General features: G+C 56.0%; 1 protein-coding gene across 5 annotated transcripts in view; it reads right to left on the reverse strand.

Moving 5' to 3' along the window:
- Positions 1–19,902, reverse strand: part of GALNT9 (polypeptide N-acetylgalactosaminyltransferase 9) — a 28,231-nt gene that overhangs the window by 7,854 nt on the left and 475 nt on the right. For all 5 annotated transcript variants that reach the window (XR_005884592.1, XR_005884591.1, XM_040987166.1 and 2 more), the window contains exons 2-5: positions 12,939–13,119; positions 8,621–8,787; positions 6,888–7,062; positions 5,128–5,325 (exon numbers count right to left, since the gene is read on the reverse strand). Coding sequence is in view for 3 of the 5 variants with exons in the window: in XM_040987166.1 (XP_040843100.1) it covers positions 5,128–5,325; positions 6,888–7,062; positions 8,621–8,787; positions 12,939–13,119 (721 nt within the window). In the remaining 2 variants the exon portion in view is untranslated. The remainder of the gene's footprint in view (positions 1–5,127; positions 5,326–6,887; positions 7,063–8,620; positions 8,788–12,938; positions 13,120–19,902) is intronic.

The following is a 19,902-nucleotide window of genomic DNA, read 5'->3' on the forward strand; positions in this document are numbered from 1 at the left end:
GTTATCCCTGCTGAACGGAGGAGCCCGGGACTCTGCAGGGGAGCACCCTGCCCCACAACGCCTCCCGGCTCTAGTTCTTGTGTTCTGGAGTTTTCACTCCAACCATTCTGGTTATTTTATTTCCTTTTTAAAGATTTATTTAATACATATATAATATATATACTTATATATTGTATAAATATATATATATATATTTTTAGAAAGTCAGATATACAGAGAGGAGGAGAGACAGAGAGGGAGATCTTCCATCTGCTGAGTCATACTGGTTATTTTAACGTTGGCAGTCAAGGAGCACCGTGAGTTACACTTCCACCTGTTGACACCAGTATCCCGTTTAGATGCCTGTTTGTGTCCTGGCTGCTCCACTTCTGACCCAGAACCTTGCACCAGAGAAAGCAATGGAAGATGGCTCAAGTATTGGGCCCTGCCACCCATGTGGAAGACCTGGATGAAGGTCCTGACCCCTGGCTTTGGTCCAGCCTACCTCTGGCCAGGGTCAGTGAGGAGTGAACAAGTAGACAGAAAATCTCTCTCTCCTCTCAGTAATTCTGCTTTTCAATTTTTTTTTTTAATAAAAACTAGGAGTAACGGCCAGCACCATGGCTCAACAGGCTAATCTTCTACCTCCAAGAACTGGCATCCAATATGGGCACCAGCTCATGTCCCAGCTACTCCACTTCTGGTCCACTTCCCTGCTCATAGCCTGAGACAGAAGCGGAGGATGATCTAAAGCCTTGGGACCCTGCACCCATGTGGGAGACCTTTTCTGTCTCCTGTCTGTAAATCTGCTTTTTCAATAAAAAATAAATAAATACTAAAAAAAAAAATACTAGAAGTGGAATCAACCCAAATATCCATCAATGAAGCAAGTTGTAGTCCACTAAACAATGGCTGAAGTTGAGAGCGTGACATGAAGAGGGGCTGGACACCAAGGCGCACAGGGCGTGCCCTGCCTGAGGCTCTGCAGCTCTGCAAGGGGCGAGCCCGTGAAGCTCCCGGCTGCTGGCGTCCACACACTAGCACAGGTTTGTGGGTGTCATCCAGGGCCATCAGCTGCTTCTGCCTCCGCAGATAACAGCAACTACCACAGTCACTGAGAAGCAAAAGGCCTGTGACAGCACCAGTGGCAGCACCCAGAGCTGCCTCTGTGGTCACCCGCAGCTCGGTTCTTCTGAGCATCCAGCAGGCCCCGCAGGACACCATGTCCCTCACACCTCAGAGGATGGGTGTTACAGCAGGAGGCCACCCATGTGCCCCTATGCTAATCTCAACTATGGGTTTTCTTCAATGAGTCCCCTTCTGTTTTTCACGTGGCCTAGTAGGATCCTACTGAGAGGGCCACAGGGAAGATTCGGCATGACCCCAGCCCGATGGCCATGCCAGCTGCAGCCACGGGCACAGAAAGACAAGCATGCTAGGGAGTGGGAAGGCAAAGAAACAGACCTCTAGCAAAAAAACTGGAGTTGCAGATCAATCCAAGCTGAAATGTTACCTATTAATACCTTAGCCGGTGCCTTGCAGTGATCTTTTTTTTTTTTTTTTTTAAGATTTAATTTCACTAGAAACTCAGATATACAGAGAGGAGGAGACAGAGAGGAAGATCCGTCCACTGGGTCATTCCCCAAGTGGTCACAATGGCCAGAGCTGAGCCTATCCAAAGCCAGGAGCCCCTTCTGGGTCTCCCACGTGGGTGCAGGGTCCCAAGGCCTTGGGCCGTCCTTGACTGCTTTCCCAGGCCACAGGGAGCTGGATGGGAAGTGTGACTGCCAGGATTAAAACCGGTGCCCATATGGGATCCCAGTACGTGCAAGGTAAGGACTTTAGTTCCTAGGCTACTGTGCTGGACCCATCTATCAGTATTCTCAGTCACTCCTCATCCTGCCTTGACACCTCATCCAACTGTGATGGAAATTACATCAGTGGTGATGTATTGGAACCCCTTCTCTTCCATGTGGGACCCTGTTTCTTCCATCCTCCAGGGTGAGGAGTGGTAAGTCTCCCTCCTGACCCTCCAGTGACAGGGATGTGACGTCTGTCAGACCCTGCTCTTCCTCCAGCCTCCAATGTGGCTGGAATTTCTTTTCATCAGCCATGTAAAGTCCAGGGCTGGAGAGGGTTTGTGTTTCAAGTTGGACATGGGATGCACAGATGTTCTCTCATTCTTCTTGACTTTCTCAGTCTCTTGTCTCCACTCTGCCTCTTCCAGGGAAACAAATTCCTGGGTCATGAAGCCGCTGAGCAGGGCTGGACGGGCGCACACCTGGAGGCCTCCGCGCCCTGCTGCGTCTCCTCTCCCTCAGTGACCAGCACATCCGATTTGCGGTGCTTTCCAGATGGTTATCAGCCAGCATGGTCGCAGAAAGCTGCAGTGGCTCTCACCTGGCCCCTGTGCTTGGAAAGGGCAGCAATCAGGGGCGCTGGCCCTACTGCCAGTTCTATGTTGCCTGGGTTCTCTTCAGAGCGGTCACCAGCCCCTCCAAGTGGCTGCTCTTGACTTCCTGCCCACCAAGGGGTTGCCCGGCCACTCACACTGGCATCTGCCAAGCACAGATGACATCTCTTCACCCTGTCCAGGCTCCGTCATGGGCAAGTGCTGGGTACTTGTTCTGTTGGCTACCTAGTCCCTCAGTGTCTTGTGGCTCACCTGAATGGTTTGAGAACAAGGGAAGTTTCTCTCATGGTTCAGAAAGTCCTGTCCGGGCAGGGCCACCCGCCTTCTGAATGCTCCAGTGGAGTGATCTGTAGACTCAGGATACCCCGTGGCTGCTGGCAGTGTCCCTGTCTTCCTCACCCCCTGGCTTCTTCCCCATGGAAAGCTCTACTGAGGATTTGTAAGGGTCCCACAGGAATATCCCTCTGTGGGGGGCTAAGTCCTGCTAGAGACGTCAGCAGTCCTTGGATAACTCCTCCCCACTTCTTCTGAGCGATGGGTGGTGATGAAAGTCAATCATGGGGCCCAACACGTTGGCCTAGCAGCTAAAGTCCTCACCTTGAATACTCCGGGATCCCATATGGGAGCCAGTTCTAGTCCCGGCAGCTCCACTTCCCATCCAGCTCCCTGCTTGTGGCCTGGGAAAGCAGTCGAGGACACCCCAAGGCCTTGGGATCCTGCACCCGTGTGGGAGACCTGGAGGAAGTTCCTGGCTCCTGGCTCAGGACTGGCTCAGCACCGGCCATTGTGCTCACTTGGGGAGTGAATCAAAGGAAGTTGGCTATGGGGGCTCAGCGTGGTAACCTAGGGGCTAAAGTCCTCGCCTTGAACACTCCGGGATCCCATATGGGAGCCAGTTCTAGTCCCGGCAGCTCCACTTCCCATCCAGCTCCCTGCTTGTGGCCTAGGAAAGCAGTCGAGGACACCCCAAGGCCTTGGGATCCTGCACCCGTGTGGGAGACCTGGAGGAAATTCCTGGCTCCTGGCTCAGCACTGGCTCAGCACCGGCCATTGCACTCACTTGGGGAGTGAATCATTGGACGGAAGATCTTCCTCTCTGTCTCACCTGTTCTCTGTATATCTGACTTTGCAATAAAAATAAATAAATCTTAAAAAAAAAAAAAAGGAAGTTGGCTATGGGGGCTCAGCGTGGTAACCTAGGGGCTAAAGTCCTCGCCTTGAACACTCCAGGATCCCATATGGGAGCCAGTTCTAGTTCCAGCAGCTCCACTTCCCATCCAGCTCCCTGCTTGTAGCCTGGGAAAGCAGTCAAGGACGACCCAAAGCCTTGAGACTCTACACCCACATGGGAGACCCAGAAAAGGCTCCTGGCTTCGGATCGCTCAGCTGTGGCAGTTGTGGCCACTTGGGGAGTGCATCAGCAGACAGATCTTCCTCTCTGTGTATCTGACTTTCCAATAAAAATAAATCTTGAAAAAAAAAAAAAAGACATCAGCTAAAGCACCCACATACCACATGAAGATGCCTGGGTTTGTTCCCTGCTCTGGCTCCTGACTGCAGCTCCTGCTAAAGCACACCCTTGAGGGGACCGTGACCAACGAGTCACTCAGTTCCTCCCACTCACAGCAGAGGGCCTGAGTGAACATGCAGCTCCCACCAGATCCAGCCTTGCTCACTGAGGCACTAGGGGAATGAGGCACCGACGAGAGGACTTGCTCATCCATCTTTCAGATAAATAAAACTTCTAAAAACTGTAAGAATTGTTGCCAGGAGGGGGCTCACTGTGAGCAGTACTGCTGTGGCCCCTGTGTCCAGTGAATGGCCTTTGCTTTTCACGCATTTTGGAACATGCCTAGTAGTGGGCCGGGTGGCTCAGACAGGAAGCATTTGCACTGTATGACAAACCACGAGCTCCCACAGCCAATGCCCCGTCATCTCCACCCAGGGGCGTCCGTGTGTCAGTTTGTCATGAACACTCCCAGAACTCAGTGCCTGTCAGCTGCATGTGAGGGTCGGGGGTGCTAACAGGCGGGTCTCGGTCTTGGTGAGGGTCAGGGTGCTACAGGCAGGTCTCAGTCTTGCTGAGGGTCAGGGTGCTAACAGGCGGGTCTCGGTCTCGGTGTGGGTCGGGGTACTAACAGGTGGGTCTCGGGTTGGCCCTCCTTGGAGCTCCAGATGCTGACGTGTGGTGTATTCTGTATGGGGTCCATTCAGGTCACGGCTCTGTTTCACTGTGCTCATGGTGTTGGGGTCAGCTCTACAGGTCACACTGCGAGGAAGAGCTCGGGATGCTGCCCCACAAGGCTTGGCCAGGCCAGCAGGGAGGGTACCCACTGCCTACCCCTCACCGGGACCCCTGATTTCAATAACTCCCAAGTACCGAGCACAGGCCTCCGTTTCACTGCTAACCACGCATGCGGGAAGGCCCATAAGGGGTGTGACCCTAAAATCAGCTCTGGCCTCACTAAGCCCCAGGACCCACCTGTGCTCGCAGCGACATAAGCTGTAGTCCCCACACCTGCCCTGCCACTTACCTCCCAGGTCACCTGGGCGCCCAGTTGGGTATAGGGTTGTCACCAGCCTCGGCACACCCACCTCGGCCTCCTCCAGCCTCGTCTGCCACGGCCTCTGTCCCTCCCACTGTCCCCTCACTGCACCACAGTCCTGGCTCCTTTCTCTGCCCCCTCCCTACTGCAATCCCCTGCTGCTCACAGGCATCTCATCACGTGGCTCACCTGATGGGTGCCGCCTCGTCAGCGCGGTCCAGCCAGTCCTGGGGAGGGGTGATGTACATACACCAGAGCCCCCAGTTGTAGCCGTGGGCGGCGTTTGCATACTGCTGCACCTCGAAGGTGTTGAACTTGATGTTGTCGATGGCAGGCAGGATGACACGACGCCGATCTTCCTGGATCCGCGAGAGAGCGGGCTCAGCCCTGGGGAGGCAGAGCTGTGAGGAAGGGTGTGCGTCCAGGGGAAGGGTTGGTTCTCCCAGGGGCAGGGTGCAGGCCTGGCCAACCACAAGCCCAGCCCCTGATGCCCAGCTGGGTGGCCTGCCTGCTGGGCTCCCAATCCAACAGCATCAGTCCCAGAGCCTCCAGGGGTCAGTCATGGTCATCTTAGCTGCCAACTGCCCTGACCAGGGCTTCCATTTAGGCCGCCATGGCTGATTAATCCTGGGTATGAAGACGTTCAGCTGTCAGCCCGTCCCTAAAAGGCCACCTGGCTCCAGAGTGCCCATGGGGTCAGCAGGGGCAGCTAAGACCCCAGGGGCACAGACACAGAGCTGCCCAGCCCCTGCCCAGCCTACGGACCTCGTGTGTGCACCCTCTGGTCTAACTAACCGGGACACATTTGTGAAGTGAACAGGAGTAGCTCCTGACTCAGGGAACTCCCACCATACAGTCCATGACCTGCACTGAAGACCCTGATGGGACAGCGATGTGTCTGTGGAGAAGGCGTGAAATACAAAGGGAGGTGACAGGGCATGTGGCTTTGAGTGGGAGAGGTCAGGTGTCTCCGGGACGATGACTGGCAGGGGCCGGGACCAGGGCATGGACACAACACATACAAAGAGTGTCTGGGCTGGGCAGCCAGGGAGCCAGCTGATAGATGGGTCCAGCACAGTAGCCTAGGAACTAAAGTCCTTACCTTGCATGTTCTGGAATCCCATATGGGCACCGGTTCTAATCCTGCCAGCCATGCTTCCCAACCAGCTCCCTGTGGCCTGGGAAAGCAGTCAAGGACGGCCCAAAGCCTTGGGACCCTGCACCCACGTGAGAGTCCTGGAGGAGGTTCCTGGTTCCCAGCTTCAGATCGGTGCAGCACCAGCCATTGCGGCTGCTGGGGGAGTGAATCATCGGACAGAAGATCTTCCTCTCTGTCTCTCCTCCTCTCTGTATATTTGACTTTGTAATAAAAATAAATAAATCTTTAGAAAAAAAAAGACAAGAAGAGGGAAGACACTAGGAGAATGACATGCAGGTGCCGGCAGCCCCACTGTGATTGCTACAACTGTGGGTCATCTGCTGGACAATGTCGACCACTGGGCAGTGCAACTTCTCAGGCCTCCACCCTGAGCAGGCGAGAGACACAGCACCTGGACCTGCTGCCTTCCTGGTGGGTGGTGGGTGGGCTGTCCTTCAAGTCCCCCCAACAGGGTCTCTAACACCTCTTCTTCCTGGTTTGTCACTAGAATTCACTTCCCTGGGTTGTGGGAACGCATGGGGAAAGATGGACTCTTTAATCTAGAAGTTTCTATTCTTGTCGCAGTGGCTAAGGCCACTAGGCACTCAGAGCTCAGCTTTCATAAGGGACCAAGATGCTAAGACCAGGACCATGGGCCCTGAGCCACGTCCCCTCCAGCGATGTGCTTAGGGACTGCCCCTGTCCCTTTGTGTTCAGCACTGGGACCATGGAAAAGACGGACATAAGGCAGGATATGGCGGACTCCCAACCTAGGTGGGCTGCACGAGTCAGGGAGAGACCCAGCCCTTACCAGCCCGTATTGAACTCAACGTGAGCATCAAAGAAGCCAACGACGGGTGCTGTAGCCACCTTCCAGCCCTGCAGTCGTGCCCGGATGAGGCCTTCTCGTCGGCTATTACGGACAATCTTCACCAGGCCTGGGTATCTCCTGTGGACGTACTGGTCCAGGTTGAATTTGAGTTCCGCTAGGGAGATACGTGGTGGTGTGTCACTCACAAGGTAGGGCCCGAGACCCCAAAACGCACAGTTGGAACGTTCCAGGCCTCGGCTCTGGGCCAGGGCTTCCCAGTGTAACTGAAGACCCACAGGGGGGAATGCAGTGCTGAGAGGAGACCACAGAAGCCACACCCCACTCCAGGAAAGCGGAGATGCGATGGACACGGAGTGGACAAGCAAGCGGGTGAGAGAAGCCCAGGTGGAGCCAGGAGGGCATGGCAGGGTTGGACCCAACCCACAGTGGATGTGTGGGGAAACACATGGGGTCCTTCCACATAACGGGACACTGCTCAGCCCAGAGAAGGCCGGGACTCCAACCCTGCACAGGCACCTGGAGGACATCACCCACGCAGACAGCCCAGATCCCGGGGCCCACTCACACCAGGCCCCTGTCAAACCCAGGCGGGCAGGGACTACAGGGAAGGGTGGGGTGGTGTCTGACGGGGCGGGAGATGGGGGTGCTGGGTGTGGCTGGCAGCGGGTCACACAGCAGCATCAGCAGCACACTGTGCATCAGCGAGGAGGGACAGCTGCCACCCTGCTGAGACCAGGAACCACACACCGACAGGAACTGGGGTGGTGCATACCAGAGCCAGCCACAGGCCACTGACCGAGCGGTCCCACTCACTGAGGACAGGATGCTCAGATAGGCTGTGCCCAGGGGACTCCCAGGGACACATGTGGGACACTGGCTGAGGACAGCCCAGCCTTGGGTCCAAGTCAGGGCTGTCCGGGCTTCCTGGGGAGGTCCTTCCACATTCGGAGCCCCTCTTTCAGAGGAGAGGTGGGCCCCGAAGGCGGGGCCAGATATCCAGGCCTGGCTCCTGATACTAGGGACTGCTGAAGCAATGTGGTTGCCCAGTCCGCTGAGGGCGCCAGCCGCACCCAACAGCCCTGTGTCCCTGTCCGGCCCTGCTCCAGGCCACTGAGACCCACAGCACAACAGCTCCCCGCCCCAAACAGATGCCACACATTTCCCACGCACCCCAAGCCCTCAGTGCAGGAGGCTGGCATGAGAACCCTGGAGGCTCCTGCTGCCGCCAACCCCGTGAGCCCTTCCTTATAGACCCCCCAAGGCTGGTGAGGGAGGCAAGATCTAACCCGGGGCCCCGGCCAGGCTCACCTCCTCACCTCCCACAAAGCTCCCCGTACTGAGGAGGAGAAGGACTCCGCTCCCACAGAGGACCCGACATTTCAGGGTACCTGGACATGTAGACCAGGGCCTTGTGAGAAGTGGCAGACTGTGGGCTGAGGAGATGAGGCTTGGATTTAGAGCAAGCCTTAAACCAAGTGGCAGCGTCCTTATCAGCAGGAGGCGCACGGCCTAGGCCCTACGCTGAGACAGGCAGAGGTGGGTGATGAGGACATAGCAGAGTGGGCGCCAGGGGAGTGCAGCCCTGGACCACCACAGGCTGAAGTTCTTCACCCCAGCTCCTGTCCGACCTGCCGCCCAGCGCGCGTCCAGCCCGCAGGTGGTACTCACCCACTGCCCAGTGTCCGTCTAGGCCGCAGGTGATGTCAACTCACCATTGTCACTGTTGTCATCCACCAAGATGACCTCTTTGAGGAGTTGAGAGGGGGTGTGGTTGACCACGCTGTGGACGGAACGCAGGATGACCGAGAGGGCCTCGTTGACAAAGATGAAGACCACGGAGACCTGGGGCAGCTCTTCAGAGTAGGTTATCTGCTTGCACCTGCCAGAGGCACAGTGGTCAGTGAGGGCCCAGAGGGGCTATGCCCAGTGAGAGGGAAGGGTAAGGCAGCAGCAACGAGCACTGGGCCACAGGATCCAGACGGTGGCCAGAGAAAGTGTGAGGAGGACCTGGTACTATAGCTCAACTGGCTAATCCTCTACCTCCTAGAGCCGGATACCATGTGGGCACTGGTTTGTGTCTCGGCTGCTCCACTTCTATTCCTGTTCCCTGCTTGTGGCCTGGGAAAGCAGTGGAGACGGCCCAAAGCCCTGGGACCCTGCACCCACGTGGGAGACTCAGAAGAGGCTCCTGGCTCCTGGCTTCGGATCAGTGCAGCACCGGTCATTGTGGTCACTTGGGGAGTGTCCTCCTCTCTGCATATCTGACTTTGCAATAAAAATAAAATCAATCTTATTTTTATTACAAAATCAGATATACAGATTTATTTTACTTTTAAAAAAAGATTTATTTTATTTTTATTGCAAAGTCAGATATACAGAGAACAGGTGAGACAGAGAGGAAGATCTTCTGTCCGATGATTCACTCCCCAAGTGAGCGCAATGGCCGGTGCTGAGCCAGTGCTGAGCCAGGAGCCAGGAACTTCCTCCAGGTCTCCCACACGGGTTCAGGGTCCCAAGGCTTTGGACCATCCTCAACTGCTTTCCCAGGCCACAAGCAGGGAGCTGGATGGGAAGTGGAGCTGCTGGGATTAGAACCGGTGCCTATATGGGATCCCAGTACGTTTAAGGCAAGGACTTTAGCTGCTAGGCCACCGTGCTGGGCCCAAAATAAAATAAGTTAAAAAAAAAAAAGAAGAAGAAGGTGTGAGAAGGATGAAAGACCAAAACTACATGAATTTTCAAGGGTACAAGGGTGCAACTCAGGGAAACGGTCAGAGACAGAAAATGAAAAGGAAAGTGACAGAAATAACCAGAGAAAGTGGGACAGTGGTAAGTGAGGTGGTTAACCAGGTCACGTGCAGCACAGGGCAGAGGCGGGTAAAGTGGGAGAGAAGTGAATACCAGTTAGAGTGGGACAAGTGAGGGCTGTGAGCAGGGGAAGGGCAGGAAGAAGCCGGCCACTGTGCCAACTAAGTCAGCGAAGGAGAGAGGTGGGGCGGGCATCAGCTCTCGCCAGAGCAGTTCACGGCTGTCAACAGGACAGGTCGGAAGGAGAAGGCTCTGAGGGAGGCCAGGGCTGCCCCATCTGCCACGCGGTGGCTGGTAGCCTGTGGCGTGAGGCCCCTAGGACACCTGCTCCACTCATGTGCACCCTCTCCTGTATCGAGATCCCCGCACCGAGTGGCTGCCAAGGAGCGCCCTCACCACAGCTGGGGCATCCGTCTCAGAGTCAGTCAAAGGCCACTGGCCCATTTTGCTGGAGGATGCACACTCTGCCCCCTCCCCCCACGGCAACAGCAGCCAATCCCAGCTGCCAGGAGCCCCAGAGTGAGACGCCTGGGCTGTCCAGTCTGTCACCCTGGGAAAAGTATCCAGGAGCCAAGCCACAGGCCCGAGGCAGGCCATCATCCGTGGCCGCTCACTGCGGGGCAGACAGGTGCCAGCCTGCCCAGTGCCTCCTGTCCTCCCATCTATAGCCGACCTCATGCTGCATGGCTCTGGAAGGCTCAGTGTGCATACAGGGGACATGGACACTCTGCCCTCCTGCCACGTCACCTTTCAGCATGGCCGCCTAAAGATGCGGCACGGCTACATCGACACAACACGACGGTGCCAGACTGCTCACCCAAGGCTCAAGCTGACTTCCAGCAGGACTCTGCGATGTGTCCCACACCCTCAGTCTCACACGGCCTCCCTCCCAGCAGCTCCTGACCACGGTCCTCCCCACGGGCAGCTCTCAGTAAGGAAACGGGGCCTTCATCGGAGGCCGGTCCTGATGCCGATAGCTGATAGAAGGCAGCCTCTTGGCCCAGGAAAATGAACTTTGCCCACGGCAACCCTGGGGCACAATGGGAATATTTTTGAAATTTTCTTAATAACAAATTCTCTCTTTGAGAGCCATCTTCTCTAATCTGTTAAGGATCACTCCTTTAAGGAAAACTGCAGCTGGAGATTTTTATAGTCTGAGAAATTCAAGCTTCCAAGAATCCTTTTCTTTATTCATGGTTTGTTAGTCTGCACAAAGGTGTTTCTGGTGTCGGTGAAACACATATACCTGTGACTGCAGTTGCTGTCACTGCAAACACACGCCCACAAATAGTCATACAACACAAGACTCGAGAACAACCTTCCACCTCCACCTGCAGTGGTACAGACATCTGTGTCAGGACACAGGCAAGGCAGGCATTCTCTGTCTCCTGGGGAAGACAAAGAAGGGAACAAGGGAGGATGAGAGTGGGGAAACGGGGCCCTGCTGGGCTTCCCCCTTGTGGCTCAGGCTCCAGGGCCATGCCCCCGGGGGGGGGGCTGTGTCCACACACAGGTCAAGCCACGTACCAAGGGTGGCTATGTCCATTTGGAGGCCAGCGATATCTAGAACCTGAGCCTCAGGAACATCTACCAAGTGCCACTGGAGCAAAGAATGAGCTGCGTTCCACCACGCTGGTGCCAAGGGGAGGCGGTGCTGAGCAAGATTCAGAGGGACTTGGTATGGGACTGGTGGGAACCCCTGGAGGCAGTCTGCTCCACGCCCTGTCAGGGCAGCTGTCCCTGCAGCCCCAATGGCCCCAAGAGACACCTCGAGCCAGGGAGGCTCACTGTCCCCAGGAGCCACAAGTGAGCAAGGCACAGCATGAGACCCAGAACCAGAGGCTCTCAGCACACTCCCAGAAGAGGGGCTCCCACAAACCACCCAGAACTGGGACTCCCCTCTGCGCTCACATCTGTCCTGTGGCAACCACACACTCACACTCACCCGCAAGCTCACACTCACACTACACTCACCCACAAGCTCACACTCACACTCACCCGCAAGCTCACACTCACACACTACACTCACCCACAAGCTCACACATTCATACTTACCCACAAGCTCACACACACACTACACTCACCAGCAAGTTCACACTCACACTCACCCGCAAGCTCACACTCACCCACAAGCTCACACTCACACTACACTCACCAGCAAGTTCACACTCACACTCACCCGCAAGCTCACACACACACTCACCCACAAGCTCACACTCACACTACACTCACCCACAAGCTCACACATTCATACTTACCCACAAGCTCACACACACACTACACTCACCAGCAAGTTCACACTCACACTCACCCATAAGCTCACACTCACCCGCAAGCTCACACTCACACTACACTCACCAGCAAGTTCACACTCACACTCACCCGCAAGCTCACACACACACTCACCCACAAGCTCACACTCACACTACACTCACCCACAAGCTCACACATTCACACTTACCCACAAGCTCACACTCACACTACACTCACCTGCAAGTTCACACTCACACTCACCCACAAGCTCACTCACCTGCAAGCTCACACTACACTCACCCGCAAGCTCACTCACACATTCACACTCACCCACAAGCTCACACACATACACACTCACCCACAAGCTCACACTCACACTACACTCACCCGCAAGCTCACACTCACCCACAAGCTCACACTCACACTACACTCACCCACAAGCTCACACTCACCCACAAGCTCACACTCACACACATTTGTTCAAGTCTATCAATGCAGACTCCCTGATGAGCCTGTGGACCAACAACTCAGGCTGAGTGATCACAGACAGGGCCAGCTGCTGCTTCCTATCACCCCGGCTGTGGGCAGAGGGACTTGAGGTCTCCTGACTCCTGAAGGAAATGACATCAACCTCTGAGACGTGGCCAGACTCATTCTTAACAAAGTCCATGGCCACTATGCAGATGTCGATGCCCAGCAGGGCGTCAGACTTGGGCTAGTGCTGATGTGAACAGCTGCAAGCTGGGCACCGTGGGACTCAGCCTCTCTGAACATTTAAATACAGGGCTTCGTCCCTTAGCTGACACCTAGAGGAAAGACTTGTGGTGGATAGCACCAGAGAGGGAGACCAACCGGCAGAGGCTCCAGCCAGTCCACGGTGGCCCTGGAGCCCACGCAACTCCCCATGGTGAGCTTCTGCATGTCCTCCAGCGCCATGGTTTGCCAAGACCCTGGGCCAGGCACACTCACTTTTTGGGCCTGTAGTCAGGGATGGTCCTGTCCAAGGAGATGCGGTCACTGAGCTGAGCGTTGTACCCAAACTCCTCGTACTTGACATCTGCTTCCTGGCTGTCAGTGCGCAGCGTGGCAGCCACGCCCCCCTGGCCCAGCCCGCCAGGACCCTCCACCAGACCAATGGGCTTCGCAAGGCCTGTTGGGAGACAGGAAACGAGGGAAGTTAGCAGAGGTCAGGGCCTACCCCCGAATGCTTGCCTGTGGCATTCTCTGTCCCTAGCAACCACCTGGGACGATACATCCTGCAAAAGGTGAAACCACAGACAACTTAAGATCAGAGCTCGCTGGGGATGTCCAGGCCAGTGGGCTGTGTCCCTGAGCCCCAGGGCCAGCTTTGGCCACCATGAGTCACACAGCCCAGATGCTGAGTCATTCTCACAACAGGTGTGTCCCGCTGCCCTACACTGCCCCTATTCCGGGCGCTCTGCCACTACTGCTACCCTGATCACTGCCTGGACAGAACAGCCTGCTGGAGGCTGAGTGCCAACTGACCTCAAAACATCCCAGTGAGGGGTTAGAGGGACCAGGAGAGGCCAGTAACACTCCAGGGTGGGAACCTCATCCCCTCAGCGTCCCTGGCTTCAGGAATAGGGGTTCTATCCATGGACTTGCTCAGGCTGCTAGGATCCGGGGCCACCCACCTGTCACCATATGGACCCAGCAGTGGACACGTCCATGGCTCCAGGGAAGATCAGCTGCACCTCTGTGCTCCCACAAAGCTCAGAATAGACCAAGACAACACCCTGCAGACCAGCAGTGCATCTGCCGACTCGGGGCACAGCTGTGGCTCACCGACACCTGCACCTCACTCGGGGATGCCAGCCTGGAGACCCCGACATGAGGAAGAGTGTGGAACTAGCTGTTGATGCACAGAGCAGGGGCAGCCATCCTATGACCATGAGATCAGAGTTCAGCTACCAGGACAGAAGGAGTTGAAGTTCAAAAAGGGCTGGGCATTTGTTTAAAAAAATTCTTTACTTCTTTTTATTTTTTAAGATATAATTTCATTTTCATTTGAAAGGCAGATTTCCATAGAGAAAGAGAAAAAGAGAAAAATATTCCCTATCTGCTGGTTCACTCCCTAGATGGTTGAAACAACCAGAGCAGAGCCAATCCGGATCCAGGAGCCAGGAACCTTCTCTAGGTCTCCCACGTGAGTGCAGGGTCCCAAGGTTTTGGGCCATTTTCCATTGCTTTCCCAGGCCACAATCAGGGAGCTGGATGGGAAGTGGAGCAGCAGGAACATGAACCAGCGCTCATATGGGATGCCAGCATTGCAGTCAGAGAATTAGCTCATCAAACCACAGTGCTGGCCCCTACTTATTTGAAAGTCATGTAGACAGACAGATCTGCTGATTCCCTAATGCTTGAGGATGTCAGGGTTGGATCAGGCAGAAGCCAGGAGCTGGGGCCTCCACCTGGATCTCCCATGTGGGACTCAAGTCCTAGGGTGTGCGCCAGCAGGAAATACAGCCAGAATGTCCAACCAGGCACTCTGTCCCACGTGGGTCCCAGCCATCTGGCTCTACACCTGTCCTGGGGCTGGGCTGTCCAGGGATGAGTGTCACCCTCTGGATCTCAAGCTTGCGCCCAAGGCCTGGTCGGAATGCTCTGCCAAAAGCCCCCCAAGTGAGAGAAGGAACAGGCTGCCTTTCCCCAGGAGCAGTGCATCTGGCTGTGCACTGGGCGGCAGCCCTGCAGGCCAGCTTGCTGCTGCCAGCACGCAGCGCAGGACATGCGGGTGGCTGAGACTTCTCACTCGGAGGAAATGGTCTCTGAGTCAGAGCTCCATCTGTCATAGCCACATCTGTGTGAGAGGAAGCAGCCCACATGGAGAGGCAGCCTGGGCACAAGACGGTTGTGAGGAAGTGGCCCTGGGGAGGTCGTGCAGCCTGGGGGAAGGCACTGCTCAAAGAGGAGATGGAGCATCAGGTGGACCTGGAACACTAAGGCAGCCTGTACCCAGAGAGGGCACTGCGCATCCGGGACCTCGGCCAGCAGAGAGCAGGAAGGGGCCTGCAGACACCCCACACAAGCTCCCTCACACACTGGCCTTGGCTCCAGCAGGGCTGCACACAGACCAGGAGCCAAAGGAGCAGACAGCCCTCTCCTGAGCCAGGCACCTCCTGGCCACTTCAGTAACAGTGTAGATACAGGGGATACACAAGGAAACAGGCTGGGGAGCGGCCTCACAGTGGGGGAGGGCTCACACTTGGAAACAAACATGTCCACATAGCACACAGCCCACAGTCACACTGCACGCCCCACAGCCTGCACCACATCAACAGTCTCCACAACAAAGCACCATTTACCCCAACACTAACGGTGCTTACTCGGCAGCTGACTCAGCACAGTCCCTTGAAGGAGCAGCCACATGAGCCAACGTCCATGTTCCGCACCCTTGCCATCTCTGCCCGACTCTCATGTTGCTGAGTTGGTGTTCAGACCTTGGTCCTCCTTCCAGGAGCAGTGGGCTGAGCCTGTCCACGCTGTCCTGCTGTCCTGCCAGCCTCTCCTTCCAGCAACTGCTCCTGTCACCACCATCAAACTCCCTCTGGACTCCCAGGGCTCCGACTGCACTTGTCCCTGCTGCCCAGGCACGCTCCCTGGCGTAGGTCAGTGGCTTCCACAGCACCAGGCATTCACATCACAGCCAGGGGCCCATACATCTCCACGATGACCAGGGGACACCTCCGGTGACACCTTCTCATCAGTTGCTTTCTGGCCACAGGTGGGGAGTGGCACCAGGTCTGCCCCTCAGCAGCGACGGCAGCCTCCTGACCACAGCCCAGACTTCGCTCTCATCCAGGCAGCAGACTGTACTCCCCAGGTCAGATGATTTATAAACAATCACCCAAGAAAGCTCTCTGATCAATAAAAACAAAGTCCTGACACAATACTAAGAAACCTACCAACACAAATACCTCACAATAACATAGTGTGCCACTGAGAGACACGCTGAAACAAATCTAATGGAATACTAATAAGCCCACCAGATACCTTACAGCATCCTAGAATAAATATTGTATCATGGGCAGAGTATCAACATTTTATTTTAAAGATTTATCTTATTTTTATTAGAAAGTCAGATATACAGAGAGGAGGAGAGACAGAGAGGAAGATCTTCCGTCCACTGACTCACTCCCCAAGTGGCCACAACAGCTGGAACTGAGCAGATCTGAAGCCAGAAGCCCAGGCCCTCTTGGTCTCCCTCGCAGGTGCAGGTCCCAAGGCTTTGGGCCGTCCTCAACTGCTTTTCCAGGCCACAAGCAGGGAGCTTGTTGGGAATTGGGCATCTGGGATTAGAACCAGCACCCATATGGGATCCTGATGCGTGCAAGCTGAGAACTTTGGCTGCTAGGCTGTCGTGCTGGGCCAGAGTATCAGCATTTTAAATAAGAATGGACTGCACAGGCATGGGGGTCTAGTGGGCTCTGGTGGGGAAGGCTGAGCCTTCTGTGCAGTTTTCTAGAACACCAATACAGTTCGAAGTATTAATAAGTTTAAAACAGTTACCTTAAAAAAATTAGGGGCCATGGGCCTGGTGCCATGGCCTAGTGGCTAAAGTCTCCTTGAATGCGCCAGGATCCCATATGAGCACCAGTTCTAATCCTAGAGTCCCTGCTTCCCTTCCAGCTCCCTGCTTGTGGCCTGCCTGGAAAAGCAGTCAAGGATGGCCCAAAGCCTTGGGAGTCTGCACCCACATGGGAGACCCGGAAGAAGCTCCTGGCTCCCGGCTCCGGATCGACGCAGCCGTTACGGTCACTTGGGGAGTGAATCATCGGATGGAAGATCTTCCTCTCTGTAAATCTGCCTTTCCAATAAAAATAAATAAATCTTAAAAAAAAAAATTAGGGGCCAGCACAGTGGCTCAACAAGCTAACCTTCCACCCGCAAGCACCAGCATCCTATATGGGTGAAAGTTTGTGCCCAGGCTGCTCCACTTCTCCTTCAGCCCCTGCCCATAGCCTGGGAAAGCAGTGAAAAAGCTCAAAGCCTTGGGACCCTGCCCCCACATGAGAGACCTGGAAGCAACTCCTGGCTCCTGACTTCAGATCAGCTCAGCTCCGCTCAATTTGGAGAGTGAACCAGTAGCATGAAGATCTCTCTGTCTCTCTTCTCTTTATACAACCTAGCTTTCAAACAAAAATAAATAAGTGCACCCCCACCCAGTGGGAAACCTCAACTACAAACAAGTGCAGAGCTCACACTGCAAAGCTCAGAGCCTCACCAACCCACGCTCACGCATGCCCAGAGGGAGCCAGGGTCAGCCATTAGGCCATCACCCTGGGCTTCTTCAAATAACATTTTAAAAATAAATAAGAGCTCTTCCCTAGAAACCCCTCAATCCACCCTAAACCCTTTCTGACCCTGTCCACACTCACAGCCCCATCACCTCGCCAGCCCTTCCTAATCCTCATGTGCCCTCCACGAGCTGACCCTGGCTGAGAGCAGCTTCCTCAGTCTTGTCAGAGACACAGGAGGGACAAAAGGAAGTGTAGTGACAGTTAAGGGTTGCCCCAGGGACTGCAAGACCTGAGGTGGGAGTGCAATCCTGGGTACTTCCTGGAGGAGGCAAGGCAGGGCGGGTCCTCACGCAGCCCCATGGTCAGCTCTGTGCTGAGGCCCACCTAGGACCTCCGGCCCCTCCCCGCAACCCACATGGACAGCAGGCAGTCTCCTGAGGGACAACCCATGGCGTCAAAGTCTGGTGTTCCCCCCACTCCGGATCCTGCGGGTCAACCAGGTGGCTTTGTCTATGCATCTGCAGGGTAGACTTGGAACCAGACAAAGCCTTGTCTTTGTGGAATTTTCAATCACAGCAGATACTCAGATACTCGACCTTCCAGGGAAACAGCCAGCTACGGGATTTCAGAGGAGTGGACGCCCCTTCCTGGGCCATGTCCCCACGCTCTCCTCAGAGGTGCCCCTTGCAGCTCCTAGTGCCCTGAGCACTCACTTCAGCAGACAGCCGCTGTGCCGAGCGTAAACGAGACTCACTGGCCGCCTGCACCTTCCTCACCTTGGGGAACCATGGGCGCTCAGCCTTGCTAAGGGCCACTGTGATCCAGTGGGAGGCCTCAGCTAGGCCAGCGTTGTTTTGTAGCTGCAACCACCAGGCCAGTCCCCTCTTCATGCCTGCCTGCCTCCGTTCCTTCCACTCAGCCTGGCTAGCCGGATCTAAAACACGTTTATTTCAGAAAAAAAGAAGTTGGCAGTGTGAGCACATGGCAACCACAGGCCTTGGGTGGAACAGAGAAACAAACACTGTCCCCGGGCCACAGGGCAGGGGTCACAGGGCAGGGGTCACTGGCATAGAACAGCCAGGGCAGCAGGGCAGAGGGGATATCTGACAGAAAATCCAGAGGACGGGCGCAGGCCACTGATGCGGCAGGCCGTGGCTTTTCAAGGTGGGGTAGAGCAAGAGAGAAGCAGTGTTTGCTGCCCTGGGAGCCAGCTCCCACCCCCGCTGTCTCCTGCTCATCCTGCGAGCACCAACAACGCCAGACCCCACAGGGCTGGGCACCTGCCAGTGTCTCCCTCCTGGCAGCAGGGCGACTGGCACCATCTCCTTTACAGAGCCTGGAGCTCACAGGACTTCTGTGCCAGCTGTGAGCACACAGCCCCCAATGCCATCCCACACACAATTTAATATATGCCCAAGAGGGTTTCTGCCTGAGGACAGAGTCCAGCGGTTCAGCTGTCCAGCGGTCCGGCAGACCCCTACACACATGTCTCCTGACGCAGTGTTCCCAGTGGGTTCTCTGAATTCAAAAGTGCATGGCCCACTTGGACAAGGTCAACAAGATGACCCCCGTGAAGGTGGCAGGACCAGTGGTGGAGGGGGTGCAGGGGACAGAGGGAGGCACCAGGAGGCCGTCAGGGCAGGAAGTGTCGGGCCATGAGTGGCGGGTGGCAACCTGGGCCTAAGAGAGAAAGAGCAGGCAGGCGGCTTCCCCTAGGAAGAACTCCGGGCTCCCTGCACCTGCAACCGGATGGGAGGGGCCGGGAGTGTTTCCAAAGCGACAGAAAAACCAGAGAGTGACAGAGGAGACCAGCAAGGAGGGGGCGGGGGAGGGGCCTCAGCTTGGAGAAAAGGGAGGAGGGACAGGGAGAGGCTAAGGCAAGGACACTCCCCCCACTTGGCGAGCTCCCTGTGGAAGCGCCTGGCTTCACCTCCAAGATCCCTGCCTGCTTCTCACCTTGAAGGCAAGGAGAGGGGGTGGCCCTGGCTGAGCTGGCCGGCGCAGCGTTACACAACCCAAGTACTGCCCAAGTTTTATGTAACCCTCCGGCTCTCCCCAGGAAACAGACCACAGTGCCCACCCGCAGGTGCAGTTCACAGGAGCTGAGCTGCTGGCTGGGTCTCGTGCCTCAGCAAAACTTCTTGCAGCCTCAGCCTCGGCTGGGTGGGAGGGTCAGCGCCAGGGACAGCTCGTGAGGATTCCAGCTCTGCTCTGCCCCAAGACGGAGGGGGCCTCAGACACGCGGGACGCCAGCTGGAACCCTGCCCACCTTTAAACCAAACAGCACACAAACCTGCTGAAGCCTGCTCCTGCCACCTCATGGAGGGCACTCGCTGAGGCCGCCAGTCCAGCAGCAGGACCCCCAAACCCCGAGCAGAGAGAGGGTCAGCCTTGACCCCTTCTGCTGCTCCCACCAGCAGTGCTTCCGGGCCTGAGGGACCCTGGGGGGTCACCCACATCACCCCAGGACCTGTGTCCACGCAGGCATCTACTACCTGCCAAGCCCTACTGAAAGCCAGAGCCCATCTTCCCACGCTTCCCAGGCCGCCACACTTCTGCCACAACAGCTGGGCAGCTGTCCTTGCCTGGGGTCAGGGGGTCACAGCACCGCTGGAGGCCAAGCAAGCCCAGCTTCCAGAGCGCCTTGGCTGCTCTCCAAGCAGGCCTCGGGG

The sequence above is a fragment of the Ochotona curzoniae genome, unplaced genomic scaffold (assembly GCF_017591425.1).
Source record: "Ochotona curzoniae isolate NIBS_2020 unplaced genomic scaffold, NIBS_Ocur_1.0 contig_46, whole genome shotgun sequence".
Lineage (NCBI taxonomy): Eukaryota > Metazoa > Chordata > Mammalia > Lagomorpha > Ochotonidae > Ochotona > Ochotona curzoniae.